Source organism: Pogona vitticeps, chromosome 3, assembly GCF_051106095.1.
Source record: "Pogona vitticeps strain Pit_001003342236 chromosome 3, PviZW2.1, whole genome shotgun sequence".
NCBI lineage: Eukaryota > Metazoa > Chordata > Lepidosauria > Squamata > Agamidae > Pogona > Pogona vitticeps.
The window spans coordinates 44,038,870-44,056,117 of record NC_135785.1 but is presented as its reverse complement, the minus strand read 5'-3'; the positions used below and the strand labels follow the sequence as shown (position 1 = coordinate 44,056,117).

At 42.2% G+C, this 17,248-nt stretch overlaps 1 protein-coding gene across 2 annotated transcripts; it reads right to left on the bottom strand.

Annotated features, from left to right (window-relative positions):
- Positions 1 to 105: 105 nt before the first annotated feature.
- NRROS (negative regulator of reactive oxygen species) lies at positions 106 to 8,573 on the bottom strand. 2 transcript variants are annotated; one of them, XM_020786317.3, is made up of 3 exons: positions 8,216 to 8,462; positions 4,310 to 4,421; positions 106 to 3,423 (listed from the first exon to the last, which is right to left on the bottom strand). In XM_020786317.3, exons 2-3 carry the CDS (start codon positions 4,403 to 4,405, stop codon positions 1,468 to 1,470), a joined length of 2,052 nt encoding a protein of 683 aa, XP_020641976.3. In that variant the 5' UTR covers positions 4,406 to 4,421; positions 8,216 to 8,462; the 3' UTR covers positions 106 to 1,467. The 2 variants fall into 2 exon arrangements, with proteins under 2 accessions (XP_020641976.3, XP_072851986.2); XM_072995885.2 differs by lacking the exon at positions 4,310 to 4,421 and having other exon boundaries at positions 8,216 to 8,573.
- Between the last annotated feature and the right edge of the window lie 8,675 nt (positions 8,574 to 17,248).

Here is a 17,248-nt window from a genome sequence, read left to right as displayed (position 1 = left end):
TCTTTTAAGAAAGATGTTTGGATATATTAAAGGAATGGATTGAAGAACATGAAGCTTTATCCTATGCCTTCCCCAGCAATTGGTGTTGCTAGACATTTTTAGCAAATGGGGTCACGAAGAGTTGGACATGACTAAAGAACAACAAAGACATTTTAACCTTTCAGTGGAAAAAGCCTATATGGTTCACTGGACAGTAAAAGAGCACTGAGGAAAAATGAGTGTGAGGCTGAGAAACTGTGCTGTGAAATGGGCAGATGCTTTACTGGCAAGGTTCTCCATTCAATTCTTTTGGCTTCTACGAAACCACAGATTTCAGTTCCTTTCCTCATACCCTTAACAAGGGGGAATGCCCTAGGAAATGTTTTTTTTTCAAAAAATAAAAATTAAAAAAAGGGAAAGGGCAACTCCCATCAGCTCAAAACAGCATAGCTGTTTGTGAAAAATTATGGTAGTTAAAAGTCAAAGGCCACTCACTCCTCATTCCTGCTTTAAATAAAAAGAAGCACACAAGGAAAGGCACCAGAATCCACCTCACTGTCATGCTTGGCTACACTCTGTTAGTGTAAATCCATGTTTTCTTGGCTAGCTGACTTCTGACATTGGATCCAGTCTGTAAAGAAACCCCTGAAAAGTGGCAGAATGCAGCCTGGCTAGGGAAAGCAAGAGTCCAGATTCTTCTCCCGGTCATATGTGCTCTTTTTTTTTTTTTTTTTTTTTTTTTTTAGCGTAACCCTGACACTTCTGGCTGATGAACCAGCAGCAGTGAGAACATCTGAGGTTAGCTTTTATTACCTCTGTAATATGGCCCACTATATTCCAATCTGTATTATGCATTTGGCCTTTGCACACAACACCGTTCCTTATATAAAATCAACAGTGCATGCATTATAATTCTTCCTCTGGCTTCCCCATGTTAAGAAATCATGAAGCAACCAGTAGTGCTATAACAGCCTTAACACATTACCTACATAAACAAAAACCACTACATCCTTTCTACTATTTGATCTGCCCAGTTAATCTTTCATTTACTGTGCGAACAACCCTACATATGGGCGGGAGAGCGGATCCGTCTAGGGGAAAAATAAAATTTTGCTTGCCCAACACGCAAAGTTTCATACAGATGTATGTGTTCAAATGTATTTGATTCCCAGGAAAAGTCATCTTATGCTCTTATCTTTGTAGGTGCACTTTTTTCCTGTTGTGCATTGCAACTTTATTACTGGCATGTATCTCTGCACAGAATTTGCATGCTCTTCCATCTCTGCCAAAGATATTAACAAGAGTTTACTAAACTAGCTGGGCAGCTCCTTATGATGCCTCACCAAACATAGCAGCTTGCTGGAACCATACCTGTAGCTACAACACCTGCAAGGTGTTCCAACTTTTTCACCACCCTGGCTAAGCCCCATTCCTGACGTTCAGTATTGTGCTTTTCTCTCCATTTCCACACCACAGAGAGAGACAGAGTCAATACGGACTGGATGTTCTGTACCTGCTCTTTACCATTTGAAGAATTGGTTGCCTAAAAGTTAGAAAGATGATAGCAGAGGCAACCAATAGAGCCAAGCAGGTAGGAAATGCAAGCACCAGATACAGCAAAGTCATATCTGGTGCTAGCCAACTGCAATTTTGTAGGACGTATTCAGGCAGATTTGCTGCATTGATAAATCTGGAGGAATGGTTACAAGTGACTTGACTCATGTCTGCAATGTGGACAGTGCCAAGGTTGCAGAGAGTGTCCCACCACCTGAGTTTGCAGCAGTCATAGGGATTCTGGCTGAGGTAGATTGTATGCAAGCTCTTTCCAAGTTGTTTTTGCATAGCATGCTGAGGTAGGGAGTGGAGATGATTTCTCCTGAGATCCAAAGTATGCAGTTTCAGATCTATTAAAGATTCAGGGAAGCTGGTCAGAGAGTTTTCAGAGAGATCCAACTCCACAAGCATCTGAAAAGCAGAAAAGTCCATCTCTGTTCTTGCGGCAGAGAGGCCGGTGTCCCGGACAGAGAGCACCTGCAGGGATTGTGCAACATCTTCCAGAGGTCCTAAGCCATTGAGGAGTGCCCTGGGGTTGTTAGATAGGTCTAAGTATGCTAATGAGGTCCCTTGAAAGATGTCGTTGCCCAGCTCATGTAAGTCACAACCAGCCAAGAAAAGGTTCCTTATGGAGGCAACATTGCTGATATCTACACAGCTGGAGCTTCCAGCACCGTGTGGTGTACAAATCTCTATTGGATTCTTACTGAGGTTAATTGTAGCAATATTTTTTGTGTGAGTAAAGATTTTAGCAGGCAAACCATGAAGTCTGTTGTTATTTAGATTGAATCTTTGGAGGCTGAGTAAGCTAACTTCAGGACCAAAGTTCACCTCTATATCTAAAAGCTGGTTATAGCTGAGATCCAGGTCTACGAGGGTCTTCAGTAGTTCTTTCTCATGTATGCACAATGTTGTTAAGCAATTGTGACTCATGTTTAAGTGGGCAAGGGAAACCATCCCTTCAAAAAAACTATCTGGCAGATACCAGAGCTGGTTCCAGCTCATATCTAGAAATGTCAAGAAAGAAAGGTTGCTATGGCTCATTTCTTCCCACAGTTCATGGGTGGTGATGTTGGTGACGTTGCCATCCAGAAAGAGCAGTTGCACAGAGCTCTCTGAATGGTTGGAAAAATTTCCATAGAAGTTCATTTTATTGTGTGTCAGCAGCAGAGTTTGCAATTTATTTACCCTGGGCAACAGTGGGAAGAATAGAAGTTGGTTGTGGGAAAGGTCTAGTGTTTCTAGTTCAAAGACAGCATCATTTTCGACAGCCAAAAACCACTCGATGTGATTGTGGCTAACATTTAGAATTTGGAGTTGGGTCAGATCAAACTCCACAATGCAAGGGATGTAGTTGTAGGCCAGATTCAGCGTCTGCAGCCCTGACACACCTTCAAAAGCACCAGTCTCAATCTCAAAGATGTAGTTCTGCTGTAAATCCAGGTGCTGCAGTTTGGGCAGGTTTTTGAAGTGGGAGTCATCCAGCCTCATTATAGCATTCCTGGCCATAGACAAAGATTCTAGAGAAGACAAATGCTCTATCAGGGTGCTCATCATGGCCTCAGTGAGCTGGTTTCCAGATAGGTCCAGTTTCTGTAGGACAAGCAAAGTCCACAGAGCAGTTGCTGTCACAGAATAGTTTGTGGAGAGGTCATTGTCAGCCACCAACAAAACAGTGAGAGTTGTGCTGCCAAGGAAAGCTCCGGGTTCAATTGTCTCCAGTCCATTCTTGCATAGACTGAGACTCTGCAGAACTTGATACTGCTCTAAAGTTGAATTCTTTAGTGTTTGCATAAGATTGCCATCCAGGAAGAGTTTCTCTGTTCCAGCAGGTAAGTCTTGTGGGATGGAGATCAGCCTCTTCCCATTGCAGTGTACAGTTTTCTCTTCCTGCAGCAAGAAACAGATACATGGAATAGGAGAAGGTACACTGTTTGACTGCTAAACCAAACAAGATCAAGAACAGTGGGCAAAATGCCTAATTGGATTCTATTGGTGGGGAGTTCCTTGGTACAAAGAACTATTCATTTCTATGGTTTTCTTTGCAGGCTGTCAGAACATGGGGCCATGTGGGGATGTGGGGATGTAAGTAGGACCAAGAGAAGAGACCTGCTCCTACATTGTCATATGAGCAAACTTTGCATGAGTAATACATGTACAGGTCTTAAAGATATTTGTGTGCAAATTACCACAAATAATATTGCCATAAGAACTTAATTTTGCTGTACTGTATCAAACAAACAGCCTATATAGTACAACATCTGTCTTCTCAGTTATTTCCACCTACAGCTCCATTTGGGTGAGAACTAGCCATCTGCATGAGCTACACAATGAGATAATTAGGAGTGTGCTGAATCATACCAAAAAGCAGAAGCCCCTAGTGTTGTGCCGGAAAGGACCAGGGCAGCTCTTAAAGGGGCAGGATGTATCAATCTGAGTAGAAACACGCATGGATGCCACAATTTGGTTCTCTCCAAAGTGTACCAACAGTGATCTAAAAAGTGCTATATATACCCATCTGGATGGGTCCTAAAATACTTCAAAAGGTAGAAGCAAATAGTATGATTTAAACACTCAAGGTTAGTGAGATTATCTTGTTATTTCTGGACCCTTGGAGTTGATAACACTTGGGTCAAATGCCAATGTGGGATTAAAATGCTGGCGTAGTTATGACTACCACTAAGGTCAATACCTCAAACTGAGTTTCTCTCCCTCACTTTTTGTTTTAGAAAACCCAGTGTAGAAATAAGCTGTTTAGAAATTCCAGAACACTCACTAGTTTACAGAGACTGTGAAAGTCTGAAGGTTTGGTTCCACATCCTGTATCGAGGATAGCTATACACAGGGAAATACTCAGAGCTACTAGCGCCATTTCAACAGCACAACCCCTGTGATAAGAGAAAGAGCAGAGAAGAAAAGTCAGTTAAGTGTATTCTATATTTTCTTATCTATGTTTTATAGGCCAGAATTTTAACAGTGTTTTTATAAGATTTGTATGACTTGCTGTGGCCAACTGCAGCTAATTGGCTACATGCCCAGATGAATCTCACTTATGGGAACTGGGTCTTACACCAGACTTGTGAGCAAGATGCAGACTGGTTCCTTGTCAATTGGCTGCAATTATCTGTAAGCTTTGCATATCTTATGTAAATACCAACAGGATTCTGGCCATAGCATTTCGGTATTTCAGAAAAAACTAGGCACCTGCTAGAAAGCATACAATCTAAATTACAACTCATTTAAGATAAAGAAATGTTTGCTGTCAAACATTCTCCAGAAGCCAACCCCACATCAAGCTCTGACTCTTCAATATTCTTATGTAATGCACATGCTTTTCCCACATCTGATGTTCTCCTGCCAAGGATAAGTAGAATCCAAGCATTAAGTACTATCTTGTTCTTATGTTTTAGGATCCACTAACTACTGCCAACATGGGATCTGGTGGCTCTGCGGGTTAAACTGCAGAAGCCTGTGTGCTGCAGGGTCAGAAGACCAGCACTCATAAGTTCGAATCCACGTGACGGAGTCAGCTCCCATCACTTTGTCCCAGCTCCTTGCCAACCTAGCAGTTCAAAAGCATGCAAATGCGAGTAGATAAATAGGTACCATCTCGGTGGGAAGGTAAAACGGCGTTCCCTAGTCACGCTGGCCACGTGACAACAGAAACTGTATTCGGACAGGCACTGGCTCTACGGCTTGAAAACGGGATGAGCACCACCCCCTAGAGTCGGACACGACTGGACTAAAAATGTCAATGGGAATCTTTACCTTTACCTTAACTACAGCCAAGTACAAGGTACACATAGAATGAAACAACAGGGACCTTCTGAGCATAAACTCTTTAGGAATTTGTTTTCAGTATCTAAGAGGGTGACTATATTGGCTGCTTACTCCACAGTTTGCATCAGATTTGGCATAAATAATCCCCCAATCCAATTATTACAAATTATTTTCCATTGTAAAGTTAACTACTGTACAGAGAAACCCACCAAGTTTGCCTCTTTTTTCTGTCTCTTTCTGGCAAGGGGTGACTTATTTTGCCTTGAATTGGCTGATATTGCTTTTTCCCACCTTCTGGTATGTGTGATCACCTGATGTGATGCAAACGGGTGGTCACTGGGAGGTCAGTGGGTATACTATCACATCAGTTCCCCTCAACTGAGTGCCTGTTGTCTCCCCTCCTCAAATGGTTGTTTCTATTTTTTTTAAAAAAATGCTTGCCAAAGGTAGCAATGTACCAGATAAACACTACAGTGGGGTCTCTACTTAAGAACGTCCCTACTTAAGAACAATTCTACTTAAGAACAGATTCATTTGCTAAATTTTGCTTCTACTTGAGAACAAAAATCCAGATAAGAACAGGAAAAAAAAACTTTCCTGCTCTTTTTTTAACCTTAGGTCATCTTAGGTTAAAAAAAAGTTCTCCCCCTAGTGGTAGAGTACGTATTAACCAGCTTTGCATTAGTTCCTATGGGAACTAATGCTTCAATGTACGAACGCACCTCTACATAAAAAAAAAAACAGCCAGAATGGATTAATTGGTTTTCAGTCCATTGCTTCAAAATTAGCTTCGTCAGAAGTGCTTTTAACACTGTTCCCTGACCTAAGGGGAAAAAAGAAAAAAATCCCCCTCTAGTGGTAGAAGGCGGAATAGCAGCTTCCCATTAGTTTCTATGAACGGAAAAGAGCAGATACGGATTAAATGGTTTTCAATGCATTCCTATGGGAAATGCAGATTCTACATAAGAACTTTTCCACTTGAGAACCACCTTCCAATAAGGATTAAGTTCTTAAGTAGAGACCCCACTGTATGTCAGGGTGAAATTTCCCCAAGATCATCCACCTGTGCCACCAGAGCCAACCAAGCAATGCGCCTCCAGGTGGTCATGCTAAAGAAGGCCAGGAAAACATCAACTAGAAGTTGAATCTTCTCAGCGGTGGCATAAATTCTCTCGAACCAGGTCCTGATTGAACTATGCCTGGTCCTCTCCCTACCTACCTTCAAGACGTTGTTGAAAACATTGCTCTTCACTTTCAGTTGCAACCTCTCATGAATTTTGCCCTGGGCCCGCCAATTTATTGTGAAATGTTGTAACATCCAGTTTTCCGCGAGTGAAATCGCTGCAGCTACCCACACAAATACATTCAGTTATCGTATGGCTGAAGTCCACAGGGGCAAAGAGAGAAAACTGGCAATTTTCACTGGGACCACCTCTTTGCTTTCTCATCTTTTAAATTTTAATTTTTCAAAAGCAACATAGTGGTTATCTGGTGCAACACCACATTTGGGCAAGCATAATAATATGTTCTTTAAAAAATAGAAAAACTGTTTTGAAGTGGGGTGACAACAGGTACCCACTGACACTCCTGCGACCACTTCTTTGGATCAGGCAACCACACATGTCAGAAAATAGAGGAAAGTGATCCAGTCAAATCAGACCACAATGAACTAACATTTGCCAGCCGAACAAAAAGAGATGATTCAACAGTGAAAAACACCAGGCTTCCCTGTAGTTAGCTTTATACTATATAGTCCCAATTTTTACTTCAGTTTTATCTGTACCAAATACAATGCACACCGTGGGGATAAATAGCCAATGCAGTTGCCCTCTGAGAGTTAGGAATTGCTTTGTGGATTCCCCACTATACCACTCAGGAAAAGAGCTAGCCTGTGTGGCCTTGGGGAAGCTGCAGGGTCCCAGAGTGGCCACAAAAGAAGGCAGTGACAAACCACTTCTGAGTAGTCTGTACCTTGAAAACCCTGGAAAGAATCCCCTTAAGTCAGAATTGACCTGATGGTACATCATCATCATCATCATCATCAAAAACTGAGCTTAGAGTCTTTTCACAGGAAAGTCCATTCCTGATTATCTCCCCGCCTATTTCCTCATTTAACAACTTAATTTAAGTGGGGGAAGGGAAGAGTAGTAATTGTACTGTTGTAATTATTAAGCAGGAATCACAATCCTACTGTGAATTTATGCCAACTAAAAATAGTCTTTAAGATGCCACAAAACTCTTTTATTATTTTTGTTACAATAGAGTAACACAGCTACCCCCCCCCATTTTTATTTTATTCATTTATTTTATTTATGAGATTATTTCAGGGCATGAGAGTGAAATGGGGCATTCAGTCTTCTCTTTTAAACCATATCAGCATATTACAAAGGACCATCAGAGCATCTCTTCATATTTTCTCTGTCAATGACTAGAGTGGCTATTTAGCCTGAGATCCTCCTTAGTTCATTTCCTTTTTCTTTGAAATTATAGTTTAGCACTGCAGATCTCAATCACCATGTGCTCTTCTGCCTTCTCATTTTGTCCTTATACACTCCACCCATATAACTGTTCAAAGAAGATGAGCATTTATTTCCCCAGAGTAAATTATCCTTCAAAGTCTGAATTTTCCAGTTGTCAATAACCGTTCCCTATCCTGCTTTGTCTCCTGCTCTCTGAGTATCACTCACGCGACATGTTATTTCCAAGAACCACATGGTATAGGACTAACCACATGGCACAGAATTAACTCTTCCATATATAACTCAGCTGTATACTGGAAGGTGCCTTTTACAGCACAGAAGGTCCGACTAAAGCAGCAATGGTTGAATGGTTCCCTTTACTTATCATCTGCGTCCCTTTCACATAGCAAAGTATGGAGACAAATTTCAGGTTTCTTACTCACCAGTTGGAGCGACATGCTCAGCATTGGGAGGGTCATTCTGCACCAGGGCCTGTCCTCTGGTCTACAGGTTACTTTTAAAGTAAACAAATTAATAAATAATAAAATTAGCAGTTTGCTCTCACTTAACGTCAGATTAATTTAGAACTTGCGGAAGGAACTAACGGAAACTGCTGTCACATGGATCACAGAGCAAGTTGCAAGCTGTGTCTTCACCCAGCCACCCCCACCCTGATCTCAGCAGTTGCATACAGCACAGTTGTGCAAGTCACTTGAAAATGGGAAGCAGCCAAGAAGAAGGGAAATGAGAGGAAGGAAACAGTGTGGGGTACGTGAGTGCTGCCCTGGGAGGTCTTGGTTTCCTTTCTTATCAACAACACCCAGATTTTCATAACACCTTAAAAACCAGTCAACATACATCAGCAGAAACTACAGACTACTGTACACCATAGCACCCAAATCTAGTCCCTCAGAGTCCACACAGTTAAAAAAATTGCTAGTCTTTAGAAAAGCCTTGAGACTACTTACGTATTTTGCTGTACCCACCAAACATGGCTACTCCACTAGAGCTTGCTGCCTGTCAGTGTTTGTGGTCACCCACCTTGATCTGGATGAGAACTCTGGGGAAAACTATATAAGGACAAGTTTTGCAAAGAAGTTTTATTAGGTACTGTCTCCAGGGAAAAGTAGAATCTTTGTACAAAATAATATGCTGCGATCACACAGACTGGAGAGAATGCCATTACAGTATTTGAATGTGGTAGAAGATGCCATGCCTAAGTAGGTCTAGCAGAACGGAGAACTCTCTTGCCACTCTCATGCATCTAATGTTTGTACTTGCAAACATAAGCACAGTTTAAATTGCTACTTTCCCTACCAAATTACACTGAAGCAGGCTCCTGCTCCTGATTGAATTTTGCTGGAAAATGCAAAGCAAAATATCATTCATTCTTCATTGTTGAGAGAAATGTGCACGTTGCACTGGAGACATCTCTTCTAGGATACAAAAGGGAAAGTGAGCATCAGCTCATAAAGCAAGTACAGTACTGTCCAAGCTGCTGAGAAGACACAAGCAGGATGTTAGGACAAAGGTGAACAGAGTTGCCAGGGATTTGTTTTATGTATCTGAGAAGGACGACAATCTCAGCGCAAGCAATGCTGGAGGAAGAAGAGGTCTTGTGTGTGGCGGGGTTAAATCATGAGTGGGCAGTCTATATGGCTTGAGAGTCACAATCACTCCAGTCCGTGCCATGGGCTGCAGCAGGACCAGAGATGCTTATTTTTAACCTTCTTTCTTTCTAAGAAAGAAAGAAAAGGTGACCATGCAAAGACCTCTGTGTTATTTGATGGGAAAGGGCTTAAAGGAACAACACTCCCCCAGCCCCATACCCAACGAACATCCAGGGTGGAAATAGGAATTTTTTACTTCGCTTTTGTGTCTGCTTATTTGTTTTTAACATGGGAGTTTAACATGTCCTTGGGGCCAGAAAAATGCCCTAGCTGACCACATATTGTATGTTTATTTAATCCATAGTAGTCTCTTAATGGGAAATGCAGAAAATCTGTATGTCTGTCTCTTTTTCATACACATACAACGCACTCACACATATTCTTGAGTGTCCTGGTACTTATCAACTGCACATAGAACAGACCATTCTGTGTGCAGTTCCTCTTTCCCCACTATTTGTGCAAGAGTAAAATCCACTAATGCCTTGTACAAGTGGAAATTATCATTGCTTTCAGTAAGGTAATACCTGGGTTATGGGACTGTAAAGCAGAGATGATTAAACATTCTATGTTTGCCAGCAGAGTTGAGATAATTACTTTCCAACCATTGTTTACAAATCCATCTTGGAGGTTACTAGGCGCTCCTCGGTGGTAAAGCCGGGTCTGGAGGCTCTCCACGTGTCGATTGGGGCCAGGGACGGTATTGGGATCTTGCTGGGCTACCGTGCTCCCCGCGACCCAGCCATTTCCCTACCGGAGCTGGTGGACTTTGTCTCCGCGGCACTGTTGGGTTCCCCGAAGCTGTTGATTTTGGGGAACTTCAACCTGCATGCGGGGGCAGAGACTTCCGGACCGGCTCTTGAGTTCTTGGAGACCATGTCCTTCTTGAACATGTCCCAACACGTCATCGGCCCCACCCACGTGGGCGGCCACACACTTGACCTGGTTTTTTCCTCCAATGGGAGCGAGATGGTGACTGACCTCGAGTCGGTCCCTCTGTCATGGTCGGATCACCACCTAATAAAATGTAACCTCAACATGGCCCTCCCCCCCCCCGTAGGGAGCAGGGACCGATTGTTATGGTCCGCCCTCGAAGACTACTGGATCCGATTGGATTCCAGGATGCCATGAGAGGTGTTACAGCTGACCTGGCTGACGCTCCTGTCGAGGCTCTGACCAACAGCTGGTTTGCCGCTGCGGCTATGGCCGTAGACATGATCGCACCCAAACTCCCTCTCCGCCGCAGAGACCGCCCGGCACCCTGGTTTAACCAGGACCTCCGGGCGTTGAAGCGGGTAAGGAGACGGCTAGAGCACAAATGGAGAAAGGACCCGACAGATTATAATTGGATAGCTGTTAAAGTCGCCACTAACCTTTACCTGGCTAGTGTAAAGGCTGCCAGTCGAACATACTTCGCTAACCGGATAAGCGAAGTGTCCAACCAGCAGGCGGAATTATTCCGTATAGTGCGCGACCTATCCGGAATTGGTCTGGGTGATGGGCCTCCCCCTAGTTTTTCACCAAACCAATTTGCAGCATTTTTAAAATCTAAAGTGGAGGCCATCCGCCGGGACCTGTCTCCTTTTTTGAACACAGTGAGTTGAGCAGAGATGTCCAGCGCACCGTCTTGCCTGGTAACTTTTGATTCCTTTCAGCCTGTCACGCCTGACTCTGTGGCCAGGGCGCTCGATCGCTGTCGTGCCACCACCTCCTCACTGGATCCTTGCCCGGCCTGGCTAATCAAACCAGCCAGGCCTATAACAACAGAATGGGCCACTGTAATAATTAATGGGTCTCTCCTTGAGGGCAGATTTCCATCCGCCCTCAAGGAGACACTCATTAGGCCCATTAGGAAGAAACCAAGTTTGGTGGCGGACGAAATTGGCAACTACAGGCCCATCACCAATGTTTCTTTCCTAAGCAAGGTGGTAGAGAGGGTGGTGGCCGATCACCTTCAGGCGCACCTGGACGAAACAGATGCCCTGGATCCATTTCAGTCGGGCTTCAGGCCGCACCATGGTATGGAAACGGCATTGGTCGCCCTGTGTGATGACCTATTGAGGGAGGCCGACAGGGGGAAAGGGCCCCTGCTGGTCCTCCTCGATATCTTTGTCCTTGTGCCCAATTTGTGTCCTCTAGCCCAGTGGTCCCCAACCTTGGGCCTCCAGATGTTGTTAGACTGCAACTCCCAGAAGCCTTCACCACCACCTCTGCTGGCCAGGATTTCTGGGACTAGAAGCCCAATAACATCTGGAGGCCCAAGGTTGGTGACCACTGCTCTAGCCCACTGGTTCTTAACCTTGGGTTACTCAGGAGTTTTGGACTGCAACTCCCAGAAGCCTTCACCACCAGCTGTCCTGACTGGGGTTTCTGGGAGTTGCAGTTCAAAAGCATCCGAGTAACAAAGGTTAAGAACCACTGTTCTAGCCCATTCCATTCTGATAACTCAGGGTGTTATCACTGTAAGAAAGTTCATCTTTGGCCAGGGGAGCACTTGTGGTAAAGGCGGGAAAAAGACACGGAGGCTCTTCGGTGGTTCTAACATTAATATTTTTATTGGAAACACTTCTTAACTGGTCAGAATCAAACGGATCCTGCAAACATTCGTCCGATAACAGTTTGTACTTTTTGGGTTTAACAACTGGAGGATATTCAAGCTCTCCTAAAAGGGAGCCGGTCCAAAACGTTCCCAATCTGTCAAGGGGCGGAGGGGAGCACTCCGAACGGCGCATACCGTCCCGCAGCACGGATGCCTGGCCCAACCCCCTTCTGGGAGTTTCTGTTGGAAGGAAGGTCCAGGCCGGATTACCCTCCTCCCTCCAGGGTGGTTCCGGAGGTATACAATAACGGTGCATTCCAGTGGGTCGTACTCCCTCCCTTTCCCTCCTGGAAATGTAGGATCCGGCAACAAACCTCCATCTGAAGCAAGGTTGGGGAATGCCTCGGTTATTCCCTGCAAAGGTACATGTCCGAGAATGGGCTCCGTCTGTACTCCTCGGTGTACCTTTCCTTCCACCTCCGAGTCTGACCAGAGTCTGAAAATACGTGTGCTTTTTTCTCCACTTATCTCCTCCCACACAATGAGGTCACGTTCCTCCCCCTCCTCATCCGCCAGACAGACTTCAGCAGGTTTCACCTCAAATCCTTCTGCCTCCTGTATCTCTATCAGAACCCCTTCTGCACACCCACTCTCTTCTACTGTCTCTTCTGGGAGGACGGCACACTCCTCTTATCACGTTCACAATCACATAGGGAAATAAATCACAATATGGACTAATTTTGATTTGATTTCCCAACAATCACAGAATGCACAGAAATATGAGCTCCAGCCTGACTAAGCTAGACTTTTTCGTTTTGTTTTGTAGTACTTCTACATTTTGAAGCCAGGTTGGAGCAATCTCCCTGCAGATAGAAGGCTTGCCTTAAGGGAGACTGTGCCTTTGCAGCCATCTGATCACATTCTCAGAGTATATTAAAAACGTTGTTCTTGTTCCTATATATTGTAAAGTCAGTTCTGATTTATGGCAAGGCTATGAATTAGTTACCCATAAAAGGTTCTATAATTAATAACATTGCTCAAGCCTTGAAAACTCAAGGCCTTGACCTCCTTTGTTCAGTCAATCCATCTCACCTCTTTTCCTACTGCCTTCTATTTTTCCAAGCATCATTGTCTATACAGTGAAAAATACCATAGCAGTATCCGCTGTGCAAAATAAGGTGAAGGTCAGCATTAAGAATAAATCCACAGTGGCTAGTTGTGACTCCTGACAGTGAATATGGCTGGTAATGACGAACACTTCTTGGGATTTCCTGTCCAAATAAATGTGGCAACATTCATAGAGAGCAACACTGTCCCACCAAAAAAACACATGTTCATTGTAATTTACAATAAGTGTGTTACTGGAAACAAATATTTTTGTTCCTCTTGAATTCTCAGATGAAATGGGCTGTTGAAAATAATTTCAGAGAAAAATATCAAACAGGAAACCAAAGAAATCAGAATCTAGAGAAATGGGAAAATAAGGGGCTTTCCATTACTTGTATGAATTATATCATAATAAGGATCTGAACTGCTTATCAGAAGCTTGGCTCTGTCATGGTGAAACATGAGACAATGACATGGCATGACATTAATTGGTATTTCTTTTGGTGCTGCAACACATTCCTTCCTTTCATAATCTACAAGCAGAACATAGTTTACCATTACACAAACTGGCAAACTGTTTTTCTCTTACAATAAGGATGAAAACCTTAACCACAATGCAGGTTTGTGGGACAAGGGCAAATGACTCAGATGCAACAGTAAACAGTTGTAGGCCAGAAACCCAGGGAAAAGGGGACTGAATCATAACAAGTGAGGGAGTGTGAAAGGCTAAGAATAATTCAGGTTATGCAAATGTAACATGACATCTGTCATTGGAAATTGCAGACTATAGCTAATACATTGATACAAAATTCTACCATAAACAGAAGACTAATTATAGACTAGCAGATATATTGGTACAGAACTCTACCGCATTTGTTAGAAAAAAAGGTCAAACTTTGACATGCTTTTGTCAAGCTCATTTGTTTTCATTTTATAGGCCAGTGATCTCCTCCAAGCTACTTTAATATCCTTGTGCCTTTTAACACTGGCTAATACTGTCAGCATGCCAAAAACTGTGCAGGAAAAAGACATTAACACTGCTGTTCTGTCCTGACAATGCAAAGACAGAAGGGCTCTGGGAGTAAAGTAAATAAATTCAATAAATAAAGTCAAAAGAGTTCAAGGAACTAGACTAATAATGGCTGAATGCAAGCCTAGCTATAACAGCAAATCCAGTAGCAGATGCCAGACACCATCCAGGGTCAAATGTAATGAAGGTCTCAGAGTGCAGTGTAACAAAAAATAAACAAGAAATAAAGTCAGAAGCAGCCCATGCAGGACTTCAGCATAAAACAGGAACACAGCAACAAGTAGAAAGTGTAGACAATGGCAGTATAAGATCGCATACAGAGTGAGCTGTTCAGAGGTAGTATATAACATTGTTCCAGCAATCATAATAAGCTGTCAAGGTAATTCTGGCTTCTGGAGACTCTTATCAGGATTTTCCAGGTAGAGAATAGTTAGAAGTAGTTTACCCTTCCCTTCTTCTAGGTGCACCCTGGGACTGGGCAGCTTGCCCAAGGCTACATGGGCTGGCTCTTCTCCCTGGAGGCTCAGTGGGGAATTGAACTCCTAATCTATGGCTCTGCAGCTGGATACCTAAACCACTGAGCTACCCAGCCAGCTAGCCTTTCTAAACACCAAAACTTTTAAGCAGGAACTGCTAGAGCTTACCCAAGATTTGGGGGCAATGTGTTAGATGCTTTTGAAACAGGCCTCCTCATGAGGAGACTGCTATGCACAGGAAGTTCTTTAGTCATGAAGGGATTGTCACTCTCGAATTGGCCTTCTCAGCCACACTAGATGCTGTTCCAAGACCTCTATTCAGACCTTATTACCATAGTCTCTCGATAATCTACAGGCTGGGTAAATTTGATGGTCTCTTAATCTGAAATAAAGTACAAATACAAAACTAAGCAATACCTTCATAGACCACTTAATTCATTCAAAAGCTTCTTCCATCCACCAAGAAGCCTGCCTGCTTCCTCTGAAAATGAGATGGTTGTAAGAGGCAGCTAAATTTTAATCTTTTTAAAAATGGATATGCCAGCTGCACTTGTTGCCACGCTCTAGTGACACTGAGATTGCAATATGGTACATGAAATATATTCCTTGCAGGGATGCTCCCCCTTGAGGTTCGTTGCAGCTGGTGCAAATGCTACAGCTATCATTTGAGTGGAATATTTTGCTGCTCACACAGAAAAAAACATGCAGTGACTACTGGTTGTGCTACAGAGGCATTTGCAAGGCATTAACATTTAAAATCCCAAACAATTTAGAACGCATTTGTCTCAGAGACTCTATTTAGCTCACTAGTTTAGGTCTCTTGTTGCAGAGCCAGAGGTTGCGAGTTTGATTCCTCACTCTGCTTCCTTGACAGGGGCTGGAGTTGATTATCCATAGGGTCCCTTCCAGTTCTGCAGTTCTGAGATTCTTCTTCTTCTTCTTCTTCTTCTTCTTCTTCTATTATTATTATTATTATTATTATTATTATTATTATTATTATTATTATTATTATTATTATTATTATTATTATTATTATTATTATTATTATTATTATTATTAAACTCCAGGCACAGTCAAAATTATAAAAACATTGACTGGTATTATATAACAGATACAACTGTGTTTCCCCAAAAATAAGACAGGGTCTTATATTAATTTTTGCTACAAATAATGCATTAGGGCTTATTTTCAGGGGATGTTTAATTTTTTTTAGTGTACAACAATCTACATTTATTCAAATACAGTCATGTCATCTTCTTCTGGTTGCTTCACAATGCTGCTCAATGGTGGAGGGTGGGGTTTCACTTAATTGGGGCTTATTTTGGGGGTAGGGCTTATGTTATGAGCATCCTGAAAAATCATACCTGGGCTTATTTTCAGGTAAGGTCTTATTTTCGGAGAAACAGGGAAGTTTTAACCAAAAACCTAAGTATCTGTTAAATATCAACACAACATGTATGCTCTTCCAAATATTGCCATTTTTGTAGCTCTGATTGTGATTTCTGAGATCTGCAACTATTTATAGTACTCTGTGAAATTTCTTCATATATTTCCCAAAGTCCTTCTTGTATTAAGGTTGCCCTAAGTTGGGCATGACCTACCAGTATATAACTAATCAGTGTTATGATCCCTCTGCCAAATCAACAAATAGCAACCAACCATACAAAAAGTAATGTAATTACAGTACTTGCTTTTTGAATTAATTATGATATAAATGACATGCTAAACACAGTGAAGAAGCAGTGGAAATTAATTACTTTTTACAAGTTACTTCCATGATCTTAATCATGGCATTTGAAATTCTTAACCTTGTAACCAGAAGCAATAGTTTCTTTTGAAACAAATAATTATTGAGTATTAAAGATTTGCTAACAAAAGATGGCACATAATATTGGTTAACATCTAAGGATACCACAGTCTTATGGTTTCCTTTGCCCTTATTACAGAAAACTCCTGTCCCCTGCTGTTAAAAAACTAAGACAGTTCTTCCTTCTTTCCTAAATAATAATTGCCTACCATTTAAAGTATGGGTAGGCAACCTCAAATCTTCTAAATGTTTTGGATTATAGCTCCCATCATTCTTGACCATATTAACTGGAATGTACAGGATCTATAGTCTAAAATGTCTGAAAAGCATTAGGTTGCCCACCTCAATTTACAATAAAAATGTAAAAGTAATGACAATTGGATAAGATCCATAGTCATGTTTTATAATCAATGAAGTGTAACAAATATATTAATAAATTTTATTACAAATTTAAAAACAGGAAATGAAACACAGATATAGTCATAACTTACCTTCTCCCACTAATTTCAGTAAGTTGATGCTAAGAACACTGAAGTCTTGCTCCTGCCCATTCCCATACCATTTGTTAAACAGTCAGCTACTTTCTGTGGATGGAACCATGTGTAGTCCTCCAGATGTTGTTAGACTACAGCTGCCAGCATTGTTCACCACTGTCTATCCTGAATGTGGCTCATGGGAGTTGCAGTTCAAAATCTAGAAAGCTGGATTTTATTTACCCAGATATTGCTTACGTGCTTTCCCAATTTCAAAAGCTACAGGAAAAATCTACAATTTTCAGTTCCCTTTCTGTTACTAACAATTTTGGATTATTTTTGTAATATTTGCTTTATTAACAAACATCTAAATACAG